General features: G+C 39.7%; 1 protein-coding gene across 3 annotated transcripts in view; it reads left to right on the top strand.

Annotated features, from left to right (window-relative positions):
- Positions 1 to 21,956, top strand: part of CTNNA1 (catenin alpha 1) — a 316,889-nt gene that overhangs the window by 146,595 nt on the left and 148,338 nt on the right. For 2 of the 3 annotated variants that reach the window (XM_082725499.1, XM_082725500.1), the window contains exons 2-3: positions 14,380 to 14,486; positions 15,768 to 15,963. In XM_082725499.1, the coding sequence (XP_082581625.1) occupies positions 14,380 to 14,486; positions 15,768 to 15,963 (303 nt within the window). Of the gene's footprint in view, positions 1 to 3,079; positions 3,266 to 14,379; positions 14,487 to 15,767; positions 15,964 to 21,956 lie in introns of those variants that run through there. The other variant, XM_082725501.1, reaches the window with a different exon arrangement.

Below are 21,956 nucleotides of genomic sequence, written 5' to 3'. Positions count from 1 at the left end.
AGTTAAATGCAGTATACATTTATTCAAAGTCTGCCTTTCAAAGCAGGGGTTAGGAGATGTTAAGAATTTACAAGTCACCATTGCTAACCTCAAGAGTTTACAAACTAATGGGATTATTAGTCTAAGTAATCACTGGTAGGTAAGAATTAGGAATCTATAGTTTTGCTAATTTATAACGCATTTTAAAAAAAATTTATTAATTTTATAGAGAATTTGTGCCAGCGAGCAGGGGTAGGGGAGGACGGGTGGACAGAGAATCTCAAGCAGATGCCCCCCCGCCCCCGAGTGTGGTCCTGGGGCTTGATCCCAGGACCCTGAGACCAAATTAAGACTTAAAATCAGTGGGGCACCTAGGTGGCTCAGTGGGTTAAGCCTCTGCCTTCAGCTCAGGTCATGATCTCAGGGTCCTGGGATCGAACCCCCCTGCATCAGGCTATCTGCTCAGCAGGGAACCTGCTTCCCTCTTTCTCTCTGATTGCCTCTCTGCCTACTGGTGATCTCTCTCTCTCTCTCTCAAGTAAATAAAATCTTTAAAAAAAAAAAAAAAGTTAAAATCAAGAGTCGGATGCTTAACCGACTGAGCCGCCCAAGCACCCCGAGAAAAACATTTTCTTCCACAAGTGTCTGTGTTGCTAGATGAAACCGGAAACTGTCAAGCCAGTTGTTGAACATTTATAGAATGTTGTTAGGTGTAAAATTACCATGCTCAAGAAAGCCATGGTCACTGTGCTCAAAGGGAAGCTCCCAGTTTCCTGGGAAACAGATGCACTGACCTAGTGCTATAATGGAGATGCGTGTGAAGTGCTCGAGAGACTCAGAAAAGAGGGAACAGCTCTTTCTGTGGGATTAGAGGACATATGTGTGAGTCTTGAAGGAAGATGGAAAAGTCAGGAAAGGTGCTCTGGCCTAGAGAGGATTTATAAAAAGGTCTAGACACATGCATGTGCATTGGAGAAGTTTCACAGAGTGGATGGAGGTGATGAGTCTCAGGCTAGTGCCGTTCAAGTTTGTTTATAGGAGTTTGGGCTTCATCCTGTTTGTGGTGGGGAAGTAGTCCCTCTTTTTTTTTTTTTTTCAGGGGAGAGTAGACTTTATGGTAAGTGAGGCAGTCTGGATAATGATTGGAAATGAGAAGATATATATGTATATTTTTTAAAGACTTCTAGATATATTATTTATTTAAAAGATTATTATTTATTTGACAGAGATTACAAGTAGGCAGAGAGGCAGGCAGATTGAGAGAGGAGGAAGCAGGCTCCAGCAGAGAGCCCCATGCGGGGCTTGATCCCAGGACTGTGGAATCATGACCTGAGCCGAAGGCAGAGGTTTTAACCCACTGAGCCACCCAGGCGCCCCCAAGACTTCTAGATATTTTAAACCAGACCCAGGCCAGAGCCCTGAGATGAGAAGGGTTAGTAGAGTGAGGTATTTACTGAAGTAGAGAAGGGAGAGGAAAGAGGATGAAAGAAAGGCGAGAATCTCAGTCTGGGGGAGCTGGTTGGGTGGAACTTTGGTCAGCAGAAATGGGGAATGCCAAAGAGGGAGTAGATTGGGAGGAAAATACTTGCCTTGTGGCCTGTGGAGTTTGAGGGACTTAGCTCTTCAGTTGCTTTGTGGGGAGAAGGCCTTTGGATTGGGGAAATGCTGGTGGCCTTTACTATGGTAGCTATGAGGAGGTGAGGTTTGCTTCTTGTTTTTTTTTTTTTTTTTTTTTTTAAGGTAGGTGAATGGGTGGGTGGGATTTTAGGAGTCCTCAGGCGGTGTTATTATAAACAGTAAGAATGGGCCCAAAGTATTTTTAAGTTAGGAAAGATAAAAGACCAACCTTGTAATAATACCTCCTAATTTCTTTGCCCATCTTTAAATGTTACTTTTTGCTATTTATTTTATTTTGTTTTTTACTTCTTTCCATTTAAATATTTATCTTCTTGTGTTTTTCACTCATGCTTGTTTTTGGAAGGCTTCGAAGATCTTTGGTGCTGTTGTCTCCTCCTGTAACCTGAAACAGCTGCCTTACCCCCTCTTGTACAACAGATCCTCAGTGAGGACTTTCTCCCCTTTTGGGGACTCCCTCCTGGGTGCTGCTCTTGGGAGCTAATATTTCCGTAACTGTTTTCTGTTGTATTGTAACTATTTTCTTGTCTTGATTAAGCCCCCCCCCCACCAGCTTTTTTTTTCTTTGAAGATCTTCAGATGTACAGAAAAGTTGAAAGAGTATTTGAGTAAGCACTTGACTAGTCAGTTCACTTGGATTCTCCAGTTGTTAACATTTTTTGAATTTGCTTTGTTACTCCATAAACTTTTCTTGAGGCATTTAAAAGTAAACTGCAGATACCAGGGTACTTCAGCATGTAAGTCCTAAGAATAAGGACATTGCCTTTACCTAACTTCAATATCACACAAGACATTTTACTTAATAAAATAACATAAAGAATGTCACTGTGTCACTTCTCCCCAGAAACTTGGGAGAAAATGCCAACTCTAGCGTCCTACCCTAGACCTGATGTGGGAAATAAAAGCAAAAGAAAAATTAAATTTCCTTACTACTTACAGTACATTAATAAGTCCTTGAAACAGGCAGAGTGATGTTCTTCTAGGATCCCAGTAGCCTCAGTGTTAACACTTTGCTAAGGGCAAAAGGCAGTCTTACCCTGAAGCCCAGGTTCCTGTCAGTCTACTTTAACATATAAAAATTACTTTGGAAACTTCCTTTATCTCGACTCTCCCAAGATATATGTTGGCATTCATCCCCCAAGCATATGACCCACTGATACCTGTTTGAAGGGTCTCATGACTAAGGTTTCATTAGACAGTAATAAATGACCTTTTCCTAGCAATAGCCCCCTCAAAGTCCTGTAAACCTTGCTATCTAAGTTCCTTAGGTTTGAGCCCCATGTTGGGCTCCCTGCCCAGTGGGGAGTCGGCTTCTTTCTCTCCCTCTGCCCCTCTCCCTGCTTGTGCGTAAGTTCTCTCCCCCCCCCCCATCCCCCGCCACCTCAGATAAGTAAAATCTTTTTTATTTTTATTTTTATTTATTTATTTTTAAAAAAATATTTTATTTGTTTATTTGACAGAGAGCTAGAGAGAGAGTACAAGTAAGCAGAGCGGCAGGGAGAGGGGGAGAGAGAGAAGCAGGCTATCTGCTGAGCAGGGTGCCCGATGTGGGGCTCGATCCCAGGACCCTGGAATCATGACCCGAGCCGAAGGCAGCTGCTTAACCAACTGAGCCACCCGGGCGCCCCAGATAAGTAAAGTCTTAAAAAAAGTAAATGCAGGAACCAATAAAAGATCACATACTGTGTTTAGTTGTCATATCTCTTCAGAGTTTTTATTTCTGTCTCCTCCTTCTCCCTCCATGTCACTGACACTTGGGAAGAGTTAGGCCGATTTTGTAGATGCTCTATAGTTTGGATTGGTCTGATTGTTTCCATTTTTGGCCATACTATGTACGTAATGATGTTCCTTTCTGAGGGCATTGCAGCAGTTGTCACATTGTTCTCCTGGTGGTGATGCCAAGTTTAAACACTTGATGAGTTAGCATCTGCCACATTTCTCCCTTGTAAGTCTACCTGTTTCCTTTTGTCCTTTTGGGGTAGAAGAATTTCCTTTACCCTTCAAGGTTCTTCTAGCTGGACTAAGAATCAAATTGACATGAGACAAATTAATGGGAGAAAAATTAAATTTAATATTGTATTTAAGGGGAATCTAAACAGACATGGAGATTCTAAAGATAGGCAACATAATGCCAATAAGAGTTGAGTACTGGGGAGGGGGGAATCTGAGGATACAAAGGGAAGAAAGACCAATAGCAGGAAGGTAAAAGGAAATATTTGGGAAACAAAGGTTGTGTTATTTATTTATTTATTTATTTATTTATTTTTAAGATTTTATTCATTTATTTGACAGAGAGAGCACAAGATGGGGAGTAGCAGGCAGAAGGAGAGGGAGAAGCAGGCTCCCCACAGAGCAGGGGGAGCCCGATGTGGGACTCGATCCCAGGACCCCGGGATCATGACTTGAGCTGAAGGCAGTCATTGAACTGACTGAGCCACCCAGGTGCCCAAAGGTTGTCTTACAAAGTAGATAAATTTCTTTGGTAAAGAGGAATCTGTTAACAGCTCTCTCCCTAATATGAATAGGCAGTGGAGGGGGAGGTAAAGAACTTTTCCTGAATCTGCTGGGTTTTGATTGCTTTTAACTCAGAATAATGTTTATGCCAAAGCATAAACTTGGGAAGACTTGCAACTGGCCCCCACAGTACTTAATTAATTGCCGTAATGATTTGATAGGGATTTATAATTAGTCTTTGTATCCCTTTCACCTAGCAGCTTCCCAGGATATGGTAATTGGTCCATCATTGAATTATGGAATAGGTAATCAAAAGTATATACTACAGTACAAATTTTAGAGGCAGATTGTTCTTATTTTGTCAGTCAGTCTGGGTAATTTCCTAATCTGAATCTGAGTTCAGGCATCTTTTTTCCTTGTTCTCCAAGAAAAATACAATTCTCTTCCGGTGGGGTTCTCTTCAGCTGTGTGAAAAGTTTCTCTGCCTTTTAGTCCTATTGTTCTAAAACAAAAAACCTCTTTCCCTTTGTTTTCTCTGGTGCCTTCAGTCCAGATGTTGGTTTCATCATATTTGCTTTTTTGACCAGAGTCTTCCAGTTTCTTATGAAAATGGACTTCCTGTGCATCCATAATCAGTTGTCTGTTATGATGGCTTAGTGCAGCATTCTCTGGAACACTCTTCCCATTGTTAATGGCCTCAGCCATATGGGTTGGAAGCTAAGTAAAAGAATATAGATACCTGGTTCATACTGTAAACAGTCACTTCAACAGCTCTGGAGCGTTTGTTTTTGTTTTTTCCTTCCCTGATCTCTTACTTCTTCTTGGTCTGTGCTCCAGCCACATTGGCCTTCTCTTTAAGTATTGGGAGGTGCTGCGTTGTCTGTGTTGTGTCAGCCTGCATTGTTCTTTCAGATACTCCCTCACTCTTCCTGGACTTTCAGATTGAAGTTCAAATGTTAACAAGATAGAAAGGCCCTTGAAAGACCCTACCTAATTCGTTTATCATTATCCTGCTTAATTTTCTTCCTAGTTCTGGTATAGTCTAGTTTTCTTTCTTTAATTAATTAATTTAAGGATTTTATTTATTTGAGAAGGAGAGAGAGAGAGAGCACAGGAGCAGGGGGAGGGGCAGAGGGAGAAGCATTTTCTCCCCTTAGCAGAGAGCTTGGTGGGGCTGGATTCCAGGACCTGGAGATCCTGACTGGAGCCGAAGGCAGCTTGATGGACTGAGCCACCCAGGCGCCCTGGTCTCATTTTCTAATTTATGCCATTACTGTAGTGTTGTTTCATGAAGGCAGATTTTTCTAGTTTTGTTCTATGCTGTCTGGAATAATGCCTAATGGAGAAGGCACTCAAATACTTGCTGATGGACTGGCTAAATGGTTGACTGAATATTGTTTTATCTGTTCTTTGTTTAGTGCTTTTGCTAATCATTATGTCTCCTGTTGTTTGCAGTGTGACAGTTTTCATTCAGCTCTTCTGTGTTTTCTCATTGTCTTTGGTGCTCTCAAAATAAGAAAAGGATCAAAAGTGATTAACTTTTTATTATAACTAAAAATAATTTATAGGGGTGCTTGGGTGGCTCAGTTGTTAGTCTGCCTTCAGCGAAGGTCATTGGGATTGAGCCCCGCATTGGGCTCCCTGCTCGGTGGGGAGCCTCCTTCTCCCTCTCCCTCTGCCTGCTGCTCCCCCTCCTTGTGCTTCCTCTCTCTTTGTCAAAAAAAAAATACTGAAATTTTTATAAAATGATAATGTTCATCATCATAGTCAATCACCATCCTTTTCCTCATACATTTGTACACCTAAAAGGAGGGTGACAAACTACTATGTGCCTTATAAGCGCCTGATATTAAACGTATTTGGGTATGATGAATTAGAAATCCAGTTACTTTGCAGTAGAATGGAAACTTTTTACTCTGATTTTGGCTCTCTGTTTTGACCAAGGTTGAGCGCTTTTTTTCCCCCTCCTTTTTTTTTTTTGATGATGATGATATTGTACCTATCTTTAGAAAGAGACTGCATTTTGGGGGGGAAAAGCTAAGTTTTCTTTTTGTTTACATGAACCATCTGTGTTTTTATGCATCTTAATTTCTTGCCCTCCCTTCTTCCCTTTACTACCGTCTGTCCTCAACCTGTTTACATTTTTGAAGAAAGTGGCAGGCTTGGTGGAAGGGAATTTAGTAGAAAAGGCGAGAGTCAGAGTAAGTCTTAATGATAAGGATTACCTTGTTTTTTTGCTTTTTTTTGACAGCTAGTGGGAGATTTGAGAGTTGAGATCCCAACAGCTGTATCAACTCTGCTTGATGCAGATGAAGCTTGGCAACCCTTGTTATGGCAAGGAGTAATCCACAATCCTCTATCTTGTGCAGTGTGACAGTTAACCATTACTGTGGGTACTTTTAATTTTAAAATCTCCTGATTTGCATTTAAATGAACCATCTTAACATTGCATTAACTTAACCTTGCTGTTAAAAAAAAAAAAAAAAAGCCGGCACGCAGTAGCAAGGTAAGGATATTCTAGAGCTTTGAAGCAGACGGGTTTTAAGAGTGATGTGGCTATTCTGTTGTAAATAAACATTTAATGTCTTTAGAGAAGGTATGTAAGCTCTTTGTCCAAATGAGGCAGTTTGCCAACAATCAGCCTCCTTGGTTCTGATAGAACTATGGGTATATTTTCTGCTTGTTGCTTCTCCATTTCTCTATCATGAAGATTGCTAGTCAAACGCCTACATCTCTGCCTCTTTCAGAATTTATAGCAAACTTTTGCGTAATAGCCAGGATTGGTATTTATAAATAAGGTAATGAAGACTGAATAACTATAGTTTAACTTTTTATTTAGTTCCACTAAGCATGATCCCTCCTGAAAAAACCTAAGGTTGCTGTAATTCATTAAGGTTGGCTAGCTCTAGTACGTTTTGTAATAGATCTTGTGAAGGAGTGCTCTGTAAGTTAATTGGAAAACTATAAACTGCCAAGAGTTTAAAAGTTATTTGTTAAACTACTCTAAACAATACCATTAATTGTAGAGAAACAGAAGATATGACTAAGATTAAAGCAGGAGCTTTGTCTTGGTAAGCTTGTAAATATTTTAAAATCAGTTTGCATAAATTCACTTCGACTAATACTGTATCTGCTCTGCATAAAGCAGCTTGCCAGCAACTTAAGGGATATAAAGAAGCATAAGCATAGTTACTATACTTAAAATATAGCTAGGAAGACCACAGGCTAACCGTGGGAGAAATTGCATCCAATAAATTAATTCCGAAGCTATTGAGAGATAACCTAAATGAAAGCAATACTAGGATTTCAGTTCTGGAAGGACTTGGAGCCTAGAATTCAGTCCCTTCTATTTTATAGTTGAGAAAACTGAGGATCCAGAAAGGTGATAAGACTTGCCCAAGGTAAGAGCGTAAGTTAGTGACGAAGCTGGTACCAGAATTCTTTCCGGATAACATACTCTCATTAGACTTTAAATGCTCTTAGAATTTCTGCTTCCTGGGGGAGCCTGGGTGGCTCAGTGGGTTGAGCCTCTGCCTTTGGCTTGGGTCATGATCTCAGGGTTCTGGGATCAAGTCCCGCATCGGGCTCTCTGCTCGGCGGGGAGCCTGCTTCCCTCTCTCTTTCTGCCTGTCTCTCTGCCTACTTGTGATCTCTCTCTCTCTCTGTCAAATATATAAAATCTTAAAAACAAAACAAAACAAAAAACCCTTCTGCTTCCCGAAATCATTTTCGGGTTGGGGTCAGCAAAAGCATAAATTGGTTCGGTAGTATAGTTTCATAATGTTTGGCATCGCTCTTGGCAGGGCCTTTGATTAAAGGTGCTGCACAAGGCAGTCTGCTTCCATCATGGTTATTGTTAGACTTGAAAACATACTGAATGGCTTCTCAATTTTCAAGTGTCAGTATATTTTAAGTTTTTCAATGTGAGTGAGTGATTGAGTCCTTTGCCTTAACGCTTTTAGCAGCAGGTGGGGCCTGGTGAATTTTTATGGGGAGATTGGAGACCTCCTCAGAGATATTACTTAACAGGATGTAGAGTTCTGGAACATAGAACTGAAGAGACTTTTTAGGGGAGAACTTGTTTCATTGGTTTCAAAGTCTTGGCCAGCAGTGCAAACAGTACTTAGACGTTTTTGTTTGCCCTACGTAGTGGTGATGAAGTTCTTGAACCTAGGTGGGGTTCGGTGGGGTGAAGTTCGGAGCCGACGGCTAAAGAAAGAATTCTTAAGATGTCTTTGGTGCAAAAAGGTAGTTTATTAGAGCACAGGGACAGGACCCGTGGGCAGGCAGAGATGTGGCTGCCCCGGGTTTTGAGGGTAGGCCTGTTATATACCCTGCTGTTGGGGGAAGGTGAGGGGAAGGGAGGTTTCAGTGGAGTTTTCATATGCTAAAGAGGTCCTACAAGGTGCCAGGATGTTCCAGGCCTGCCGGAGGCCTTGCCCTTGCTGCTGGATCAATGTTGTCTTTAGACCAGCCATTAACATTAAGACAGTTGGGAGACTTTTTGGTGGGGTGTCACAATCCTGCTATCAATCGTCTTTGTTAGTGAGATTTAGGACATTTGTAAGCCAAGGGAGACTCCTGTCTAGCAGGTTTGTGAGCTCTGCAAGTTAACTATTTGTTCATGGCAGTCAGGGCTGCCTGAGGGATGCTACACTTTTGGAGGGGAAAGGGTGAAGAGGGGGTGCTAGGCGCCAGCTTTTGCTTTGTCCTCAGCCAGCCTCCTGCTCCCTCATCAGTGGTAAGATATTTTGGGATGAGTTGCTAACACTGAAGTTATGAGGCTTTACATGAAAGTCTACGTCTCTGGGTCTCTTGAAAAAATTGCATGATCTACCAACCCTATGTCTGCGTGATAGAGTGCCTGCCTGGAGCTAATGGGCAGCTGGGCACATGTTTTCCGCATTTACCTGTCCTGGTCTCTTCTAATGGGGTCCCTGAGAAGTCGGGTGTCGTTTGCAACTCATTATTGTTCCTTTTTATTTATTTATTTATTTATTTATTTATTTGACACGGAGAGAGAGAGAGGGAGAGAGAGAGAGATCACAAGTAGGTGGAGAGGCAGGCAGAGAGAGAGGAAGGGAAGCAGGCTCCCCGCTGAGCAGAGAGCCCCATGTGGGGCTTGATCCCAGGACCCTGGGATCATGACCTGAGCTGAAGGCAGAGGCTTAACCCACTGAGCCACCCAGGTGCCCCAACAACTCATTATTGTTCTTACACTTTGCCTTTTTTTCAAGTTAAGAAGAAAGTTGAATTATTTTGTACCACAAAGTATCAAAATACTAACAACAAAAGACCAAGTAGGTTTTTTTTTTTTTTTTTTTTTTGAGAATGTTTTTATTATCAGCAAGTATACAAATCTTCAGGGTACTCTTGTTCATTAAGCTAAAAGGCTAGTTTTTCTTACAAGTTTCAGAGAAACCTTTTTTTTTTTTCCCTTTCTTTCTCTGACTTGGTCTGCTCAGTCTTCACAGGCTTACCTTGCACAGCTTCCTCCCCCTTTGTGGTATCTCTAAAACAGCTTTCCAGCTCTTCAACGGCTTCCCGATGGCCTGAGACTCTTGTTTCTTTGCTTGGGACTCTCATCTTGGGCCCCACTTTTGCTCATGAAGGAAAAATGGGTCCAAGTTTGCATAGGAAAAGGGGCTCCTGGTGGCTCAGTTGGTTGTGTCTGACTTTGGGTTTTGGCTTGGGTCATGATCTTAGGGTCATGAGATTAAGCTCCGCCTCAGGTTCTGTGCTCAGCCCAGAGTTTATTTCTTTGGAAAAGTGAATTGTTACTGTGTTGAACTTGTTTAATAATTAATACAAATGTGACCACTTATCTCCTTGGAACCAGCTTCACTTAATGTCTGGCACCTTGTTCTACAACTCTTGAGAGGTTTTCTGCTTTATTTGTGTTGATGTATTGGTGGTGGAATGCTAGGATACAGAAATGCAAGGTCCATGGGGCAAATCATTCTTTCTGAACTGTCTTATCTGTGACATTCGATGACATTTGCTTTAGCTGTTGTCAGCCCTTTAGCAATCTAGAGCACTCCATCTCTAAGGTTTACTGACTTGGGCTGATCAGTTTTGTGGATAAATGACCTTTATAAACCAAAGTGTAGGCCTGACATAATGTTAAGTGTAGAGAGCAAATTTGCCCACTTGCAATTAAAAAAATTTCCTGGAAACTGGCATTCTGTTATCAGATTAAGCAAATCCAAATTTCTTTTGGCATCCCATCTCCAGTGATTCTAGGATGTTTTGATGCTTAGATAAATCTAAGAAATGTTAGATGATGCTTGCACTAATGTTTTAAAAAATATGAGGGCCTACCTATTTATGCAACAAGCGTGCACTTATGGGTGAAGACACAGTTTTATATTAAAATTGTCAAGAGTGGGCTAGTCATAGACATGTGCAGTTCTACCTTGTCCTAGTTGTCATTTTAATGTGTAGAATTTAGGTGTTGATGTTGCTTTCTGTAGAGTCTAGATCTGTGCTGTCTGACAACGTAATCCCTAGGAATATTCAACATTAATTAAAGTAAAATAAAATAAAATCAGTCTTCAGCCACACTAGTCACATTTCAGAACATCTTTCTCCCTCTTTCCCCTTTCTCCCACCTCTTCCTTCCTGCTTCTCTCTGTCTGCTCTTCTTTCTCCTCCTGCCTTCTTCCCCTTCCCTTCCCTCTACTCCTGCTCCCTTCTCCATTCTCCTTCTACCCCTCACTCTCTTTCCATCTCATCAGCATTCATTTCCCTCTCTTCCTGTGTCTCTGTCTCCGTTCTTCCCTTTCTTTCTTCTTCCTACTCTCCCATCTACTTTCCTCTCCTCTCTGTATATGACATACTTAATGCATTGTGTTTTTTGAACCATGTGAAAGTAAGTTGCAGATATCTCATGTCTGTTACATGCAACAAGGACATATCTACAGTATAATGATGAAAATATGCAAATTTGATGTCTAATTTAGAACCTACTTAGATTTTATCATTTGTCTCAGTTGTCCCCTGCCCCTGCTTCAAGTACAGTTTCATTCCAGGATTACTGCGTTGGTTGTCATGTCTCTTTAGCCTCCTTTAGTCTGGAAGAATTTCTGTCTTTGTTTTTCTGACCTTGACGTCTTTGAAGACTAAAGCCAATTATTTTGTAGACTATGCCTCACTTTGAGTTTGATATTTCCTCATGACAAGATTGAGACTCTGTAGTTTTGGTAGGAAATATTAAAGTCATGTTATGTCCTTCCCTGTGCATCATACCAGGAAGTATATGATGTCAGTTTGTCCTGTTACAGGGGATGTTGATTTTGATCACTTGATTAAAGTCGTGTCTAAAAGGTTTTTCCACTTTGAAGTTCCTATAATTAACCCCGCCCCCCCCCCAATCAGTAAATAATCTGTTGGTAATTACCATGAGAGTATGTAAATAATCAGTTTCTTTGTAAACTTTCAACCACTTGGTTTAGCATTCAGGATGCTGATCATTTAGGATGATTTTTTTTTTTTAAAGATTTTATTTATTTATTTGACAGAGATCACAAGCAGGCAGAGAGAGAGAGAGAGAGAGAGAGAGAAAGAGAGAGAGAAGCAGGCTTCCTGCTGAGCAGAGAGCCCAATGCGGGGCTGGATCCCAGGACCCTGAGATCATGACCTGAGCTGAAGGCAGGTGCTTAACCAACTGAGCCACTCAGGCCTCCCTAGGCCAAGTTTTTAAAGCTGCGGTGAATTTGGATTGGAAAAGTTTTTGTCTTTGTTTTCACTATTAACAGGAATTTAGCATTTCTATTATTGTAGATAACAAACTACAGTTTTCAGTTGAACCTGTAACTTTGTCACTGGTAGGAATCTTCAGTGTTTTTCATATCTGCAATAATTACAACGTTACCTTGAAAAAATGTGCATATTCGGGCGCCTGGGTGGCTCAGTGGGTTAAGCCACTGCCTTCGGCTCAGGTCATGATCTCAGGGTCCTGGGATCGAGTGCCGCATCGGGCTCTCTGCTCAGCGGGGAGCCTGCTTCCCTTCCTCTCTCTCTACCTGCCTCTCTTTCTACTTGTGATTTCTCTCTGTCAAATAAATAAATAAAATCTTTAAAAAAAATGTGCATATTCATTGTTACTTTGAAGTGGTTGTCAGACTTCTTGCTAAGTCTTATTTAATATTAATAAAGAAGCACATATGTTACTGTATCATCTATTTGTAAAGTATCTTGATAACTAAATATCAGTATATGTGTTTCCTTTGTAATCTTTTAGATTGTGTTGTATGCATTTGAAAAACATTATAGGAAAGGGTCTTATAGCTGCCTGTTCAGTACAGAAGCTACTAGCTACAGGTGGCTCTTGAACAGGTGAAATGTGACATCTTTGACTTTAAATATACCCTGAGTGCAAAGCAAATCCCAGATTTGGACACTTAGTACTTAATGTGAAATACCTCTAATAATTTAAGAAATGTTTACATGGCAAAATACTTTTGGATATATTGTGTACAGTCATCCATTTCTTTTTAATGTTGCTATTCAAAAAAATTACACTGTATTTCTATTGGACAGACATTGGTCTTTAGGCTTTACTAGCCTGCCAAAAAGCTCCATGGCATTAAAAAAGGTTTTGAATCCCTATATGGAGGCTTCAGTAGACTCCATTTACTTTAGTTAAACATTTATTTTTGCTCTCGCACGACTACTCATTTTATAGTAACATCGAGGCTCTTGAAAACCTTTTATTCTTTTTTTTTTTTAAAGGTTTATTTATTTGAGAGAGAGTGCGCGAGTGCGCAAGTGCAAGTGCATGCATGCACACGCACGAGATGGGGGGGTTGGAGCAAAGGGAGAGGAAGAGAAGCTGACTCATGTTAAGCAGGGAGCCAGGCTCAATCCCAGAACCCCAGGATCATGACCTGAGCTGAAGGCAGACGCTTAACTGACTGAGCCACCCAGGTGTCCCTCTTGAAAACCTTTTCAAGTTTTTTTTTTTTTTTTAATTAATCAAGAGTACTTAATAGGTTATACATTTGTTCATATTGGGAGGCATATAATATCCGGTGTGTCATTAGTGATGTTAAGTTTATCTGTTTAAGAGGGTGGCCATTAGATTGCAAATTTGTAAAGGTATGTCTTGGCCCGTGTAACTCGTGCAGTGATACTTGGGCACCTTAGAAGTATCTTGCTCCCCAGTAGCCTTTCACTTAATGGTTGTTAACATCCATTGATGACGTTGCTGAATCAGTTACTACACTGGAGTTTGCAAAATGGTCATTTTCTAATTCTGTTCTATATCCATGGTAAACGAATTCCCAGGACCCTGAGACCATGATCTGAGATGAAGGCAGAGGCTTAAATCATTGAGCCACCCAGGTGCCCCAAGAACACTTGTTTTTTTTTTAATTTTCCTAAATTTTGTAAATATTGTTTAAGTGTGACACAGTATTATGTGGTTGGTTATGTGATTGATTTATTTATTCAGTGATATCTGATTTTTTTTTTTTTTTTTTTGCTGTTGTGAACATCGTTGTATCCAAGTTTTATATGCACCTTGATTATTCCTTTAGAATAAATTTCCAGAAGTAGAATCTCTGGGTCATAAGAACATATTCTTTTAAGATTTTAAATACCAAATTGGTTGTCTAGAAAGTTTATAGTTAGTGTTTACTTCAGTTATGTACCTCCTGTCTTTTTTTTTCCCTTTTATCTTTTAGGCACTACTTTAAGAAGCAGATGCTGTGGTGTTTTTGTTGAAGTCTTTTCCCCTAGTCCTAAAGCCTCTGTCTAATGGAAGTTTACCTTGACACTGATACATTGATAACTTGACTAAGTGTGACTTGAAATTTCTTCTGGCTGTGAGTGATAATAGTTGTAGGTGCAGAGGGCAGCAGACTTAAGCATTATGTTTTAATAGAGTAAGACAAGGTATTCTCTAAGAAGTCATAAAAAAATGAAGGAGATGCCTTTTAGGTAATACTGTACTATAAATATTATGGAGTAAGAAAAATCAGAATCAGGCCTTCATTCACGTTAGCTTTTCATCCTGCTTCTAAATTGGTATGGAAAATCAAAGTAGAAATGTCTTGGTGCCAGAGATGCCCTCTATGTGTTTGGGTGTTCCTTTTATAGTACCTCTACTGTTTACAAGCTCGACATTTGGAAGTGTAAGAGGTTAAGAGTTACCAGGCCCTCTTGTGCAGGCTCTTGAGAATTTTTCTTCCCATCTGGAATTAAGTTTTGCTGATATAAAAAGTTCTTTTTTAGAAGTAGAAGATTTATTATTTATTTCATGTTTGTGTTTGCTGTTTGCCTCACGTTGACCCTTTGTTTCTTTTTCAGAAATGACTTCTGTCCACACAGGCAACATAAACTTTAAATGGGACCCCAAAAGTCTAGAGATCAGGACTCTGGCAGTTGAAAGACTGCTGGAGCCTCTTGTTACACAGGTAAGAATCTGCAAATACGTAGCTGTCGTCTGGTTCCATAGTAGTAGGGTGGTAAACAAACAGAGCAAGTTTAGCTCAAAGCTTTAATTTGAGTAGTTGAGTTTAGGTGTATAGTATTTAGAGGATGTGGCACCACTAATTGTTTAAATATTGATACATGCATTCATTTAACCCTGTGGCAACATAGTTACTGCCATTTTCTTGAGTCTTATTGGCAATAATAGGGGATAAGTGGTATGTAATGCAGCTTACCAAGTATTTGTATTTTGTAGATGGTTTCTTGGCATCACTTTTTCTTGGAAGGTAGAGGTTATAGTCAAGAAAGATGGGCTATGAAGCTTTGACTCTTGTCTCTTTACCATGATTAACAGACTTCCTTGTCCAGGATCAGTTAGCAGGTAATTTGAGGATATAGGTTTGCTATGTTCTGTTGCAGATACCACAGTGTGATGCCGTCTCACTAATTGTTAACAATGAGTATCACAAATACATATATGCAAATGTGTACATGCATACAAATATGTTTATATATTTTAATATAATGTAGAAGTATGTGATAAGTAAGACTCATGAACATTTACTTTCTTGAAGCCCAGCCAGTATAGTTCTAAGCAGGTGTTTTGCGTGGCAAGCTATGCTAATAAAAAAATCTGTAGTCATCGTCAACCTGCAGATCACCTGGTATTTTATTTATATATGTCTGCATATCTATGTAAATGGTGGTTGATGTTCTGGCACTTAAAGCACCATCACAGTCGGCTCCTTTGGGCAGCCCTTCCTTTTTTTGTTAAGGACCTTACTAATTCATCGCTGAGGTTTGTTTGAATAAACCGTGAAACAAAATCAGAAGCAAGTTACTTTAAAATATTTTACACAGGTTGAAAACAGTGGAAAACTTGACCTCCACATGAAACTAACAAGTTCATTGTCAGTCTCCTTCAGGGACTTGTTCATGACATGTACAGATGTGTAACATGATTCTAATCAGTTTTTGATTTGTAAAACGGAACTAAAGTCTAGTTAACACATGTTTGAAAAAATTAAAATATTTTTTGTCTTGCACATTGAGATAGCAAAATTATTTTGGGACCTAAATTGAGTATTGTTGCTGTATTTCTTAAAAATGGAGAGTGTGTTATTTGTTAATGCTTGTGGAATTTATAAATGTGCTATTTCATTTAGTTATGAATAATTTACTATTCTTGTCTTTAAAGATGGTCATCTTTCTGTTGTTTTCATTTTAATTGACTGCAGTTTAATTTGTAAAAATGAAACTTTTAGGTCACAACTCTGGTAAACACCAATAGTAAGGGGCCCTCAAATAAGAAGAGAGGCCGTTCCAAGAAGGCACATGTTTTGGCTGCTTCTGTTGAACAAGCAACTGAGAATTTTTTGGAGAAAGGGGATAAAATTGCAAAGGAGAGTCAGTTTCTCAAAGAAGAGCTTGTGGCTGCAGTAGAAGATGTTCGAAAACAAGGTAGGTCAATGCTGCTTCTTATATAGAGAGAGGCAGGCTTTTCTAGAAAATTAATCCTTGCAGGTAACTTTTTATGGCCAGTATTCTCATGCTTTCCAGTTGCTCAGTAACTTAAAATACTCATTTATTAGAGATGGATTAAGTTTTAATCAGGCTTCACTTTTTTTTTTTTAAGGTTTTTATTTATTTATTTGACAGAGATCACAAATAGGCAGAGAGAGAGGAGGAAGCAGGCTCCCTGCTGAGCAGAGAGCCTGATGTAGGGCTTGATCCCAGGACCCTGGAATCATGACCTGAGCCGAAGGCAGAGACTTTAACCCACTGAGCCACCCCAGGCGCCCCGATCAGGCTTCACTTTTAATCAGGAGAGGCACTAACAAAGAAACACTGTATTTGGAGAATCTGAATGCACTTTGGATACCCTAAATAAGAGTTGAGTTGGCTCAGTCATTAAGTGTCTGCCTTCTGCTCAGATCACCATCTCAGGGTCCTGAGATTGAGCCCTGCATCGGGAAGCCTGCTTCCTCCTCTCCCCACCCCCTTGTGTTCCCTCTCTCGCTGTCTCTCTCTCTGTCAAATGAATAAATAAAATCTTAAGAAAAAAAAAAAGGCGTTGAGTCTTAGAAATGTTCCAACAGCAGTTGAATAGGAAATAAATGGGGCAGAAGTTTACCTTTCATCCTTTGCAGTACCTCTTTGTAGTTCATGCTGAAGATACAGGGGTGATAAAATGGAAGAATATCCAGCCATTCTGTCAGGCTGGTATGGTAAATTAGCCATGCGTACTTGAAGTGGTTTGGGTTTGAAATAAAAACAAATCTGGGCTTAAAGGAATCCTGTTTTTGGGAAACTCAGAATTAATAAAGGGTGGAATTGTAACCCACAGCTTGGTATAGTGCCAATTAGAAAAACTTGTTATTTTGATGCTATTTTGATGCTGCAAGTGTGATAAGACTTTACATATGGAACATTAAATTCTTAAGACTTAACAGTTTTGTGTTAAACTTCCGGTTCAGCAAGAGGACTTAAATAAAGACAGCTTTTTGTGAAGCTGTTGAGTATCAACTAAGGTGAACTGAGCTCCTGTTCTGTACAGTTGTTTTACTGACTTTTGGGGGAATCTCACTGGATCTCTGATGGCTGATAGTAGTGTGTGTAGTCTATTGGAGTCTTTTTTTTTTTTTTTTTAAGATTTTATTTATTTATTTGACAGAGACAGAGATCACAAGCAGACAGAGAGGCAGGCAGATAGAGAGCACGGGAAGTAGACTTCCTGCGGAGCAGAGATCCCAATGCGGGGCTCCATCCCAGGACCCCGAGATTATGACCTGAGCTGAAGGCAGCGGCTTAACCCACTGAGCCACCAGGCACCCAGTCTGTTGGAGTCTTATGTCTCATTCATCCCTGTGACAGTACCCAAGAAAGGGACAGTGCATTAAATGGGACAGTGCTGTCTCTAATTGTTCTGAATTTGTGAACTAAGAACCTTGATTGGTAAATATTTTCCTAAATTTTCAGGCCAAAGATAAAATGTTTCTAATATTTTAATTTAAATTCCATATTACTAAATGTAATAAAGGTGTATGTAATTGTTATCTAGGGCTGTAATAACATAAATTACTATAAACTTGGTGGCTTAGAACAATAGAAATTTACTCTCTCACGACTCTGGAGGCCAGATAATGAAATCAGGGTGTTAACAGGGTTAGTTCTTTCTTGGGGACTCAAGAAGAATCTGTTGAATGTTCTCTCCTAGCTTTTTTTTCTTCTTTTTCTCCTAGCTTTTTGTGTTTGCCAGCAATCATTGGCATTCCTTGCTTTGTCGACTTGTTACTCCAGTCTCTTCCTTCATTGTCTTGTCACATGGCATTCTCCCTGTTTCTCTGTGTACAAAGTTTCCTCTTATAAGGATATCTAGCTTTGAATTAGGGTTCTCCCTAAATCCAGTATGACCTCATCTTTTCTTGATTATGTCTGCAAAGAACCTATTTACAAATAAGGCCACATTCGTATGTTCTGGGGGGGGTATGTGTTTGGGGGGGGACATTATTCAGCCCATCAGAGTGGGCTTTGAATGAACTTAAAAAGCAGTTAAATTGTCTAGTTCAGGACAATTTTTGAGCTTTTTTTTTTTTTAATTTTATTGATATATTTGAACAGAGAGCGATATATTTGACAGAGAGCGAGAGAGAGAGAGATCACAATTAGGGAGACAGGCAGGCAGAGAGAGAGGAAAGAGAGAGAGAGAGCGGGCGCACGCGCAGGCCTGCACCTGCTTCCCTTCTTCTCTCTCTGCTTTCCTGTCTCCCTAATTGTGATCTCTGAAGCAGGCTCTCTGCTCAGCAGAGATAGATGCAGGGCTTGATGCCAGCAACCTGGGATCATCACCTGAGCCGGAGGCAGAGGCTTTAACCCACTGAGCCACCCAGGCGCCCCAATTTTTGAGCTTCTTGTTAAGGAAATCAGAATGGCTCTTACTTCATTTTCCTCTGAGGAAGTCTGCTCTCAGGCCTTTTGCCTCAAAATAATAGATAGTGATGAATTTCACCAAATGTTCCCTAAGTCTAGTAACTAAGACATTTACTTTGAAAATATGTTTAATTTTTATAGGTAACTTTTAGTTTCACTCTGTATAATGTTCCTTGTTTCAGAAGTTTCTGTGATGCAGATTTGTAGCAATCATGGTATAATACATGCACCTCCCTCACCCCAACAACCCCCACAGTTTTGAATGCATATCTGAATTTCTGTTTTCTTTTTTATATTTATATCCGAGAAAATCTTTTATGTAGCTCTGAATCATAAGTACTTGTCTGTCCTAGTCCAACTTTGCAATTATTTATGATCATGATCTATTCACCATAATTTGCCTTCTCTCCTTGCTTTTTCTCCTTGGGGAAAATAAAGCTAAAACAAAAATATAACTGCCTCCCATCATCATTACTGCATCAGATATGAAAAGCTGAAGTGCCTTACTTTTTCCTGTTGGCTTACTTTTTTTTTTTTTTTTTTTTGAGAATCTTAAGTAGTGATGAAACCTCTCTCCGCTCATAAATAGAACAAAAGTACATGTTATGAAAATGGTTAAGTGCATATTCTTTAATCAGCCAGGCCTTGTTGGTTATGTTGTTGAAGCTGTTTACTCATCATTTGAAACCCTGTAGTGGCATTAATATGTTTGCAGATTCTTTGACACCCCTCCCTTAAAAAGTGGAGCCTGACTTTGATCCTCTTGAATGTATGTTGGACTTAAAGACTCTCACTTCTATAAAGAATAAAATATGGTAGAAGTGATATTATCTACTTTCAAAGGGAAGCAAAGTCATAAAGGGAGTATAGTATCTGCCTTGCTCTTATGGGTTACTCACTTCGGGGGAAACTGTCAGTACTGGTTTGCCAAGCTTCTGAGTAAGCCACCTTAGAAGCAGATACTCCAGCTCCTGTGGGTTTTTTTTTTTTTAAAAGATGGCAGTCCTAAACAACTCCAAAGTCCTGACCCACTGAAGATTCAGGAGATACTAAATACTTATTTTAAGCTACCACCTTTTGGGGGAATTTGTTAGGCAGCAAAAGATAATTAATACAGACACCTTTCCCAGCCCTGGCTTCAGTGGTCCTGAGCACTTAAATGAAACTCCAACCCAGGTGCTCTGAATTTTACTGGTATATAAAACACAGACTAATTACGATTTACCCAAAGCTTCACGGCGGATTGACTAATCAATTAGAGTTAGAATTCTTTGTGTTTTGAATTTGTTGTTTATCCACTGGGATGCTTCATTGGTAAAGGATGTATAATACTTCTTTGTTCTGAATCAACTTGAAGTACTTCTATTTAGTACACGTTTGCAGTTTTTTTTGTTCTTGTAAAGGGTCAAGTAGTAAATATTTTACACTTGATCTTAGCTAAAAGGCCAAGAAGTGATTCAAATAGTAAATATTTTAGACTTCACTGGTTATAAGGTCTCTGTTAACATTATTCAGTTCTACAGTTGTGTTGGGAAAGCGGCTATAGGTAATATATAAACAAATGGGTGTAGCTGAGTTCCAGTATAACTTACTTATAAAACAGATGGTGGGCCAGATTTGACCCATGGGCTCTGGTTAGCTGACCTCATATTAGGGTTTTCACATAGTTAAAGATAGGAGCTTACTGTTTTCAATAAACAGTTTGTGTATTTATTTATAATACTTTGAGCTGAAAGTTAAGCTTTTTATATTTTTCAGTTTTACAAGTGCTGAGCCTTCTGTGTAGTCATCAATAAACAGACTTAAATATACAGTTTTTCAGTGTAACTTAATTTTCTTTTTGTATTTGCCCTGATACATGAATAATAAGGACAAATATTTGTGAGTACATTAAAACATTACCATACTAACACTGTCAGTAGGTAAAACATTATATGCTTATACAGGGTCACTTGACCTCAAGGCCAGTGCAGTGGACATGTGAGCCTCCTGTGGTAGATGGGAATCAGTTATCAATTGCATGCCATCCAAATTCTTGTGATCTAGGAGTTTTGTTTTACTGCCAGTCACCTCTAACTAGTTGTTGAGGAGTAACTACCTTATGTGGGCTGAGGCATGTATGTGCCTCTTAGATGTGCTTTTTTGGGGGGGTTCCTTTCCACCCTCACCTCCCTCCCCTGATTAGGTTATTCTTATACTTTTTTTCCTAGACTTAGATAATTTGTTGTCTTCCCCTCTCCAGGCTCCAGTAGGACAGGCTCTGTGGTGGTCTGGTGACCATCTCTCCAGCTCCTGTCTTGGTGCCCGTTTTGTGATAGGCACTTAATTGTGTAAAGAGGATAATTGACTGTGTTCTCCAAGAAGTATGTGAGAAAAGAGTCTTATCTGAAAAATTACAAGTTTTCCTTCCCAGTGCCAAATGTAAATACAGGGGTAGGGTTGGAGAGTCTTACCTTAAAAAAAATTGAGATACTCATATAACAAAATTCACCCCTTTAAAGTATATATGTCAGTGGTTTTAGTATATTCATGGAGTGGTACAGCTGTCACCATTATCATTCCAGAACATTTTCATCTCCGCAAAAAGAAATCTTGTATTAGCAGTCACTCCTTATACACACATTATATGTATGTGTTTATATATATGTGTACATATATGTATTTTCACATTACCTATAAAAAAGTATCAGTGTATTTTATGAATCTTTGAATAGCACTCTGATGAGAAAAAGAGGGCTCTTAGCTGGGTAGGAGACATCCAAGGGACAGAGATGGAAAGGTGTAAATGAAACTTGTTAGAAAAAGGGCAGTTGTTAAAAAAGGAGGACTAGTGATGGTAGGTTGGAAGTAGAGTAGATGAGGAATAGTTTCTACTAGAACAGAGTTTTTAAAAATCCTTCTGTTATATTTCACTGTTGGCTCTCAAAGACCAAGATCAGAGACTTGCTGTTGCATCATGGACATTTCTGGGTGGTTGAAGGAGAAGGCTCAAAGAAGCTGAGGTACACCTTTGTGTACTCCTGCACTGATTATAATGATAATGTGCTCAGCAAAGGGGCCATATAGGTAGATGGTTGATGTACTGGACATTAGTGTGTTTCCTGGGAAAAATCTTGTTTCAGAGAAACCACAGTGGGGAAAGGGCTGGTTGACTGTGTGGTCTCTGACAAAGAGAGACTGTTAGCAGATAGGAGGCTTTTTTCCTTGTTTGTCCCAGAGCTTATAATCAGTACACTTAGACATGAAAAGTAGATGAATAGCACAAATGGGAGAGTAAGCATGGGATTGGAAAAATTTCCTCAAAGTGCACTGGATCATGAAAGGTGAAAAGAGAGAGAGGGGAAAAAATCATCCAGTTAAGAAAATCATCTAGTTAGAAAAATAGACTATACACGATGTGCATGGGGGAATAGTTAGGGCCTAGCTTAGAGAGAAGTGTTGGGAGGAAAGATTAGAAGAAAAGAGATTGGAGCTGGATTTTAGGGTAGTTTGGAATGCTGGTGATGGAGGGAGAATTTTCAGGG

The sequence above is a fragment of the Mustela nivalis genome (assembly GCF_964662115.1).
Source record: "Mustela nivalis genome assembly, chromosome: 3".
Lineage (NCBI taxonomy): Eukaryota > Metazoa > Chordata > Mammalia > Carnivora > Mustelidae > Mustela > Mustela nivalis.
This window is presented reverse-complemented; position numbering and strand designations above follow the sequence as displayed.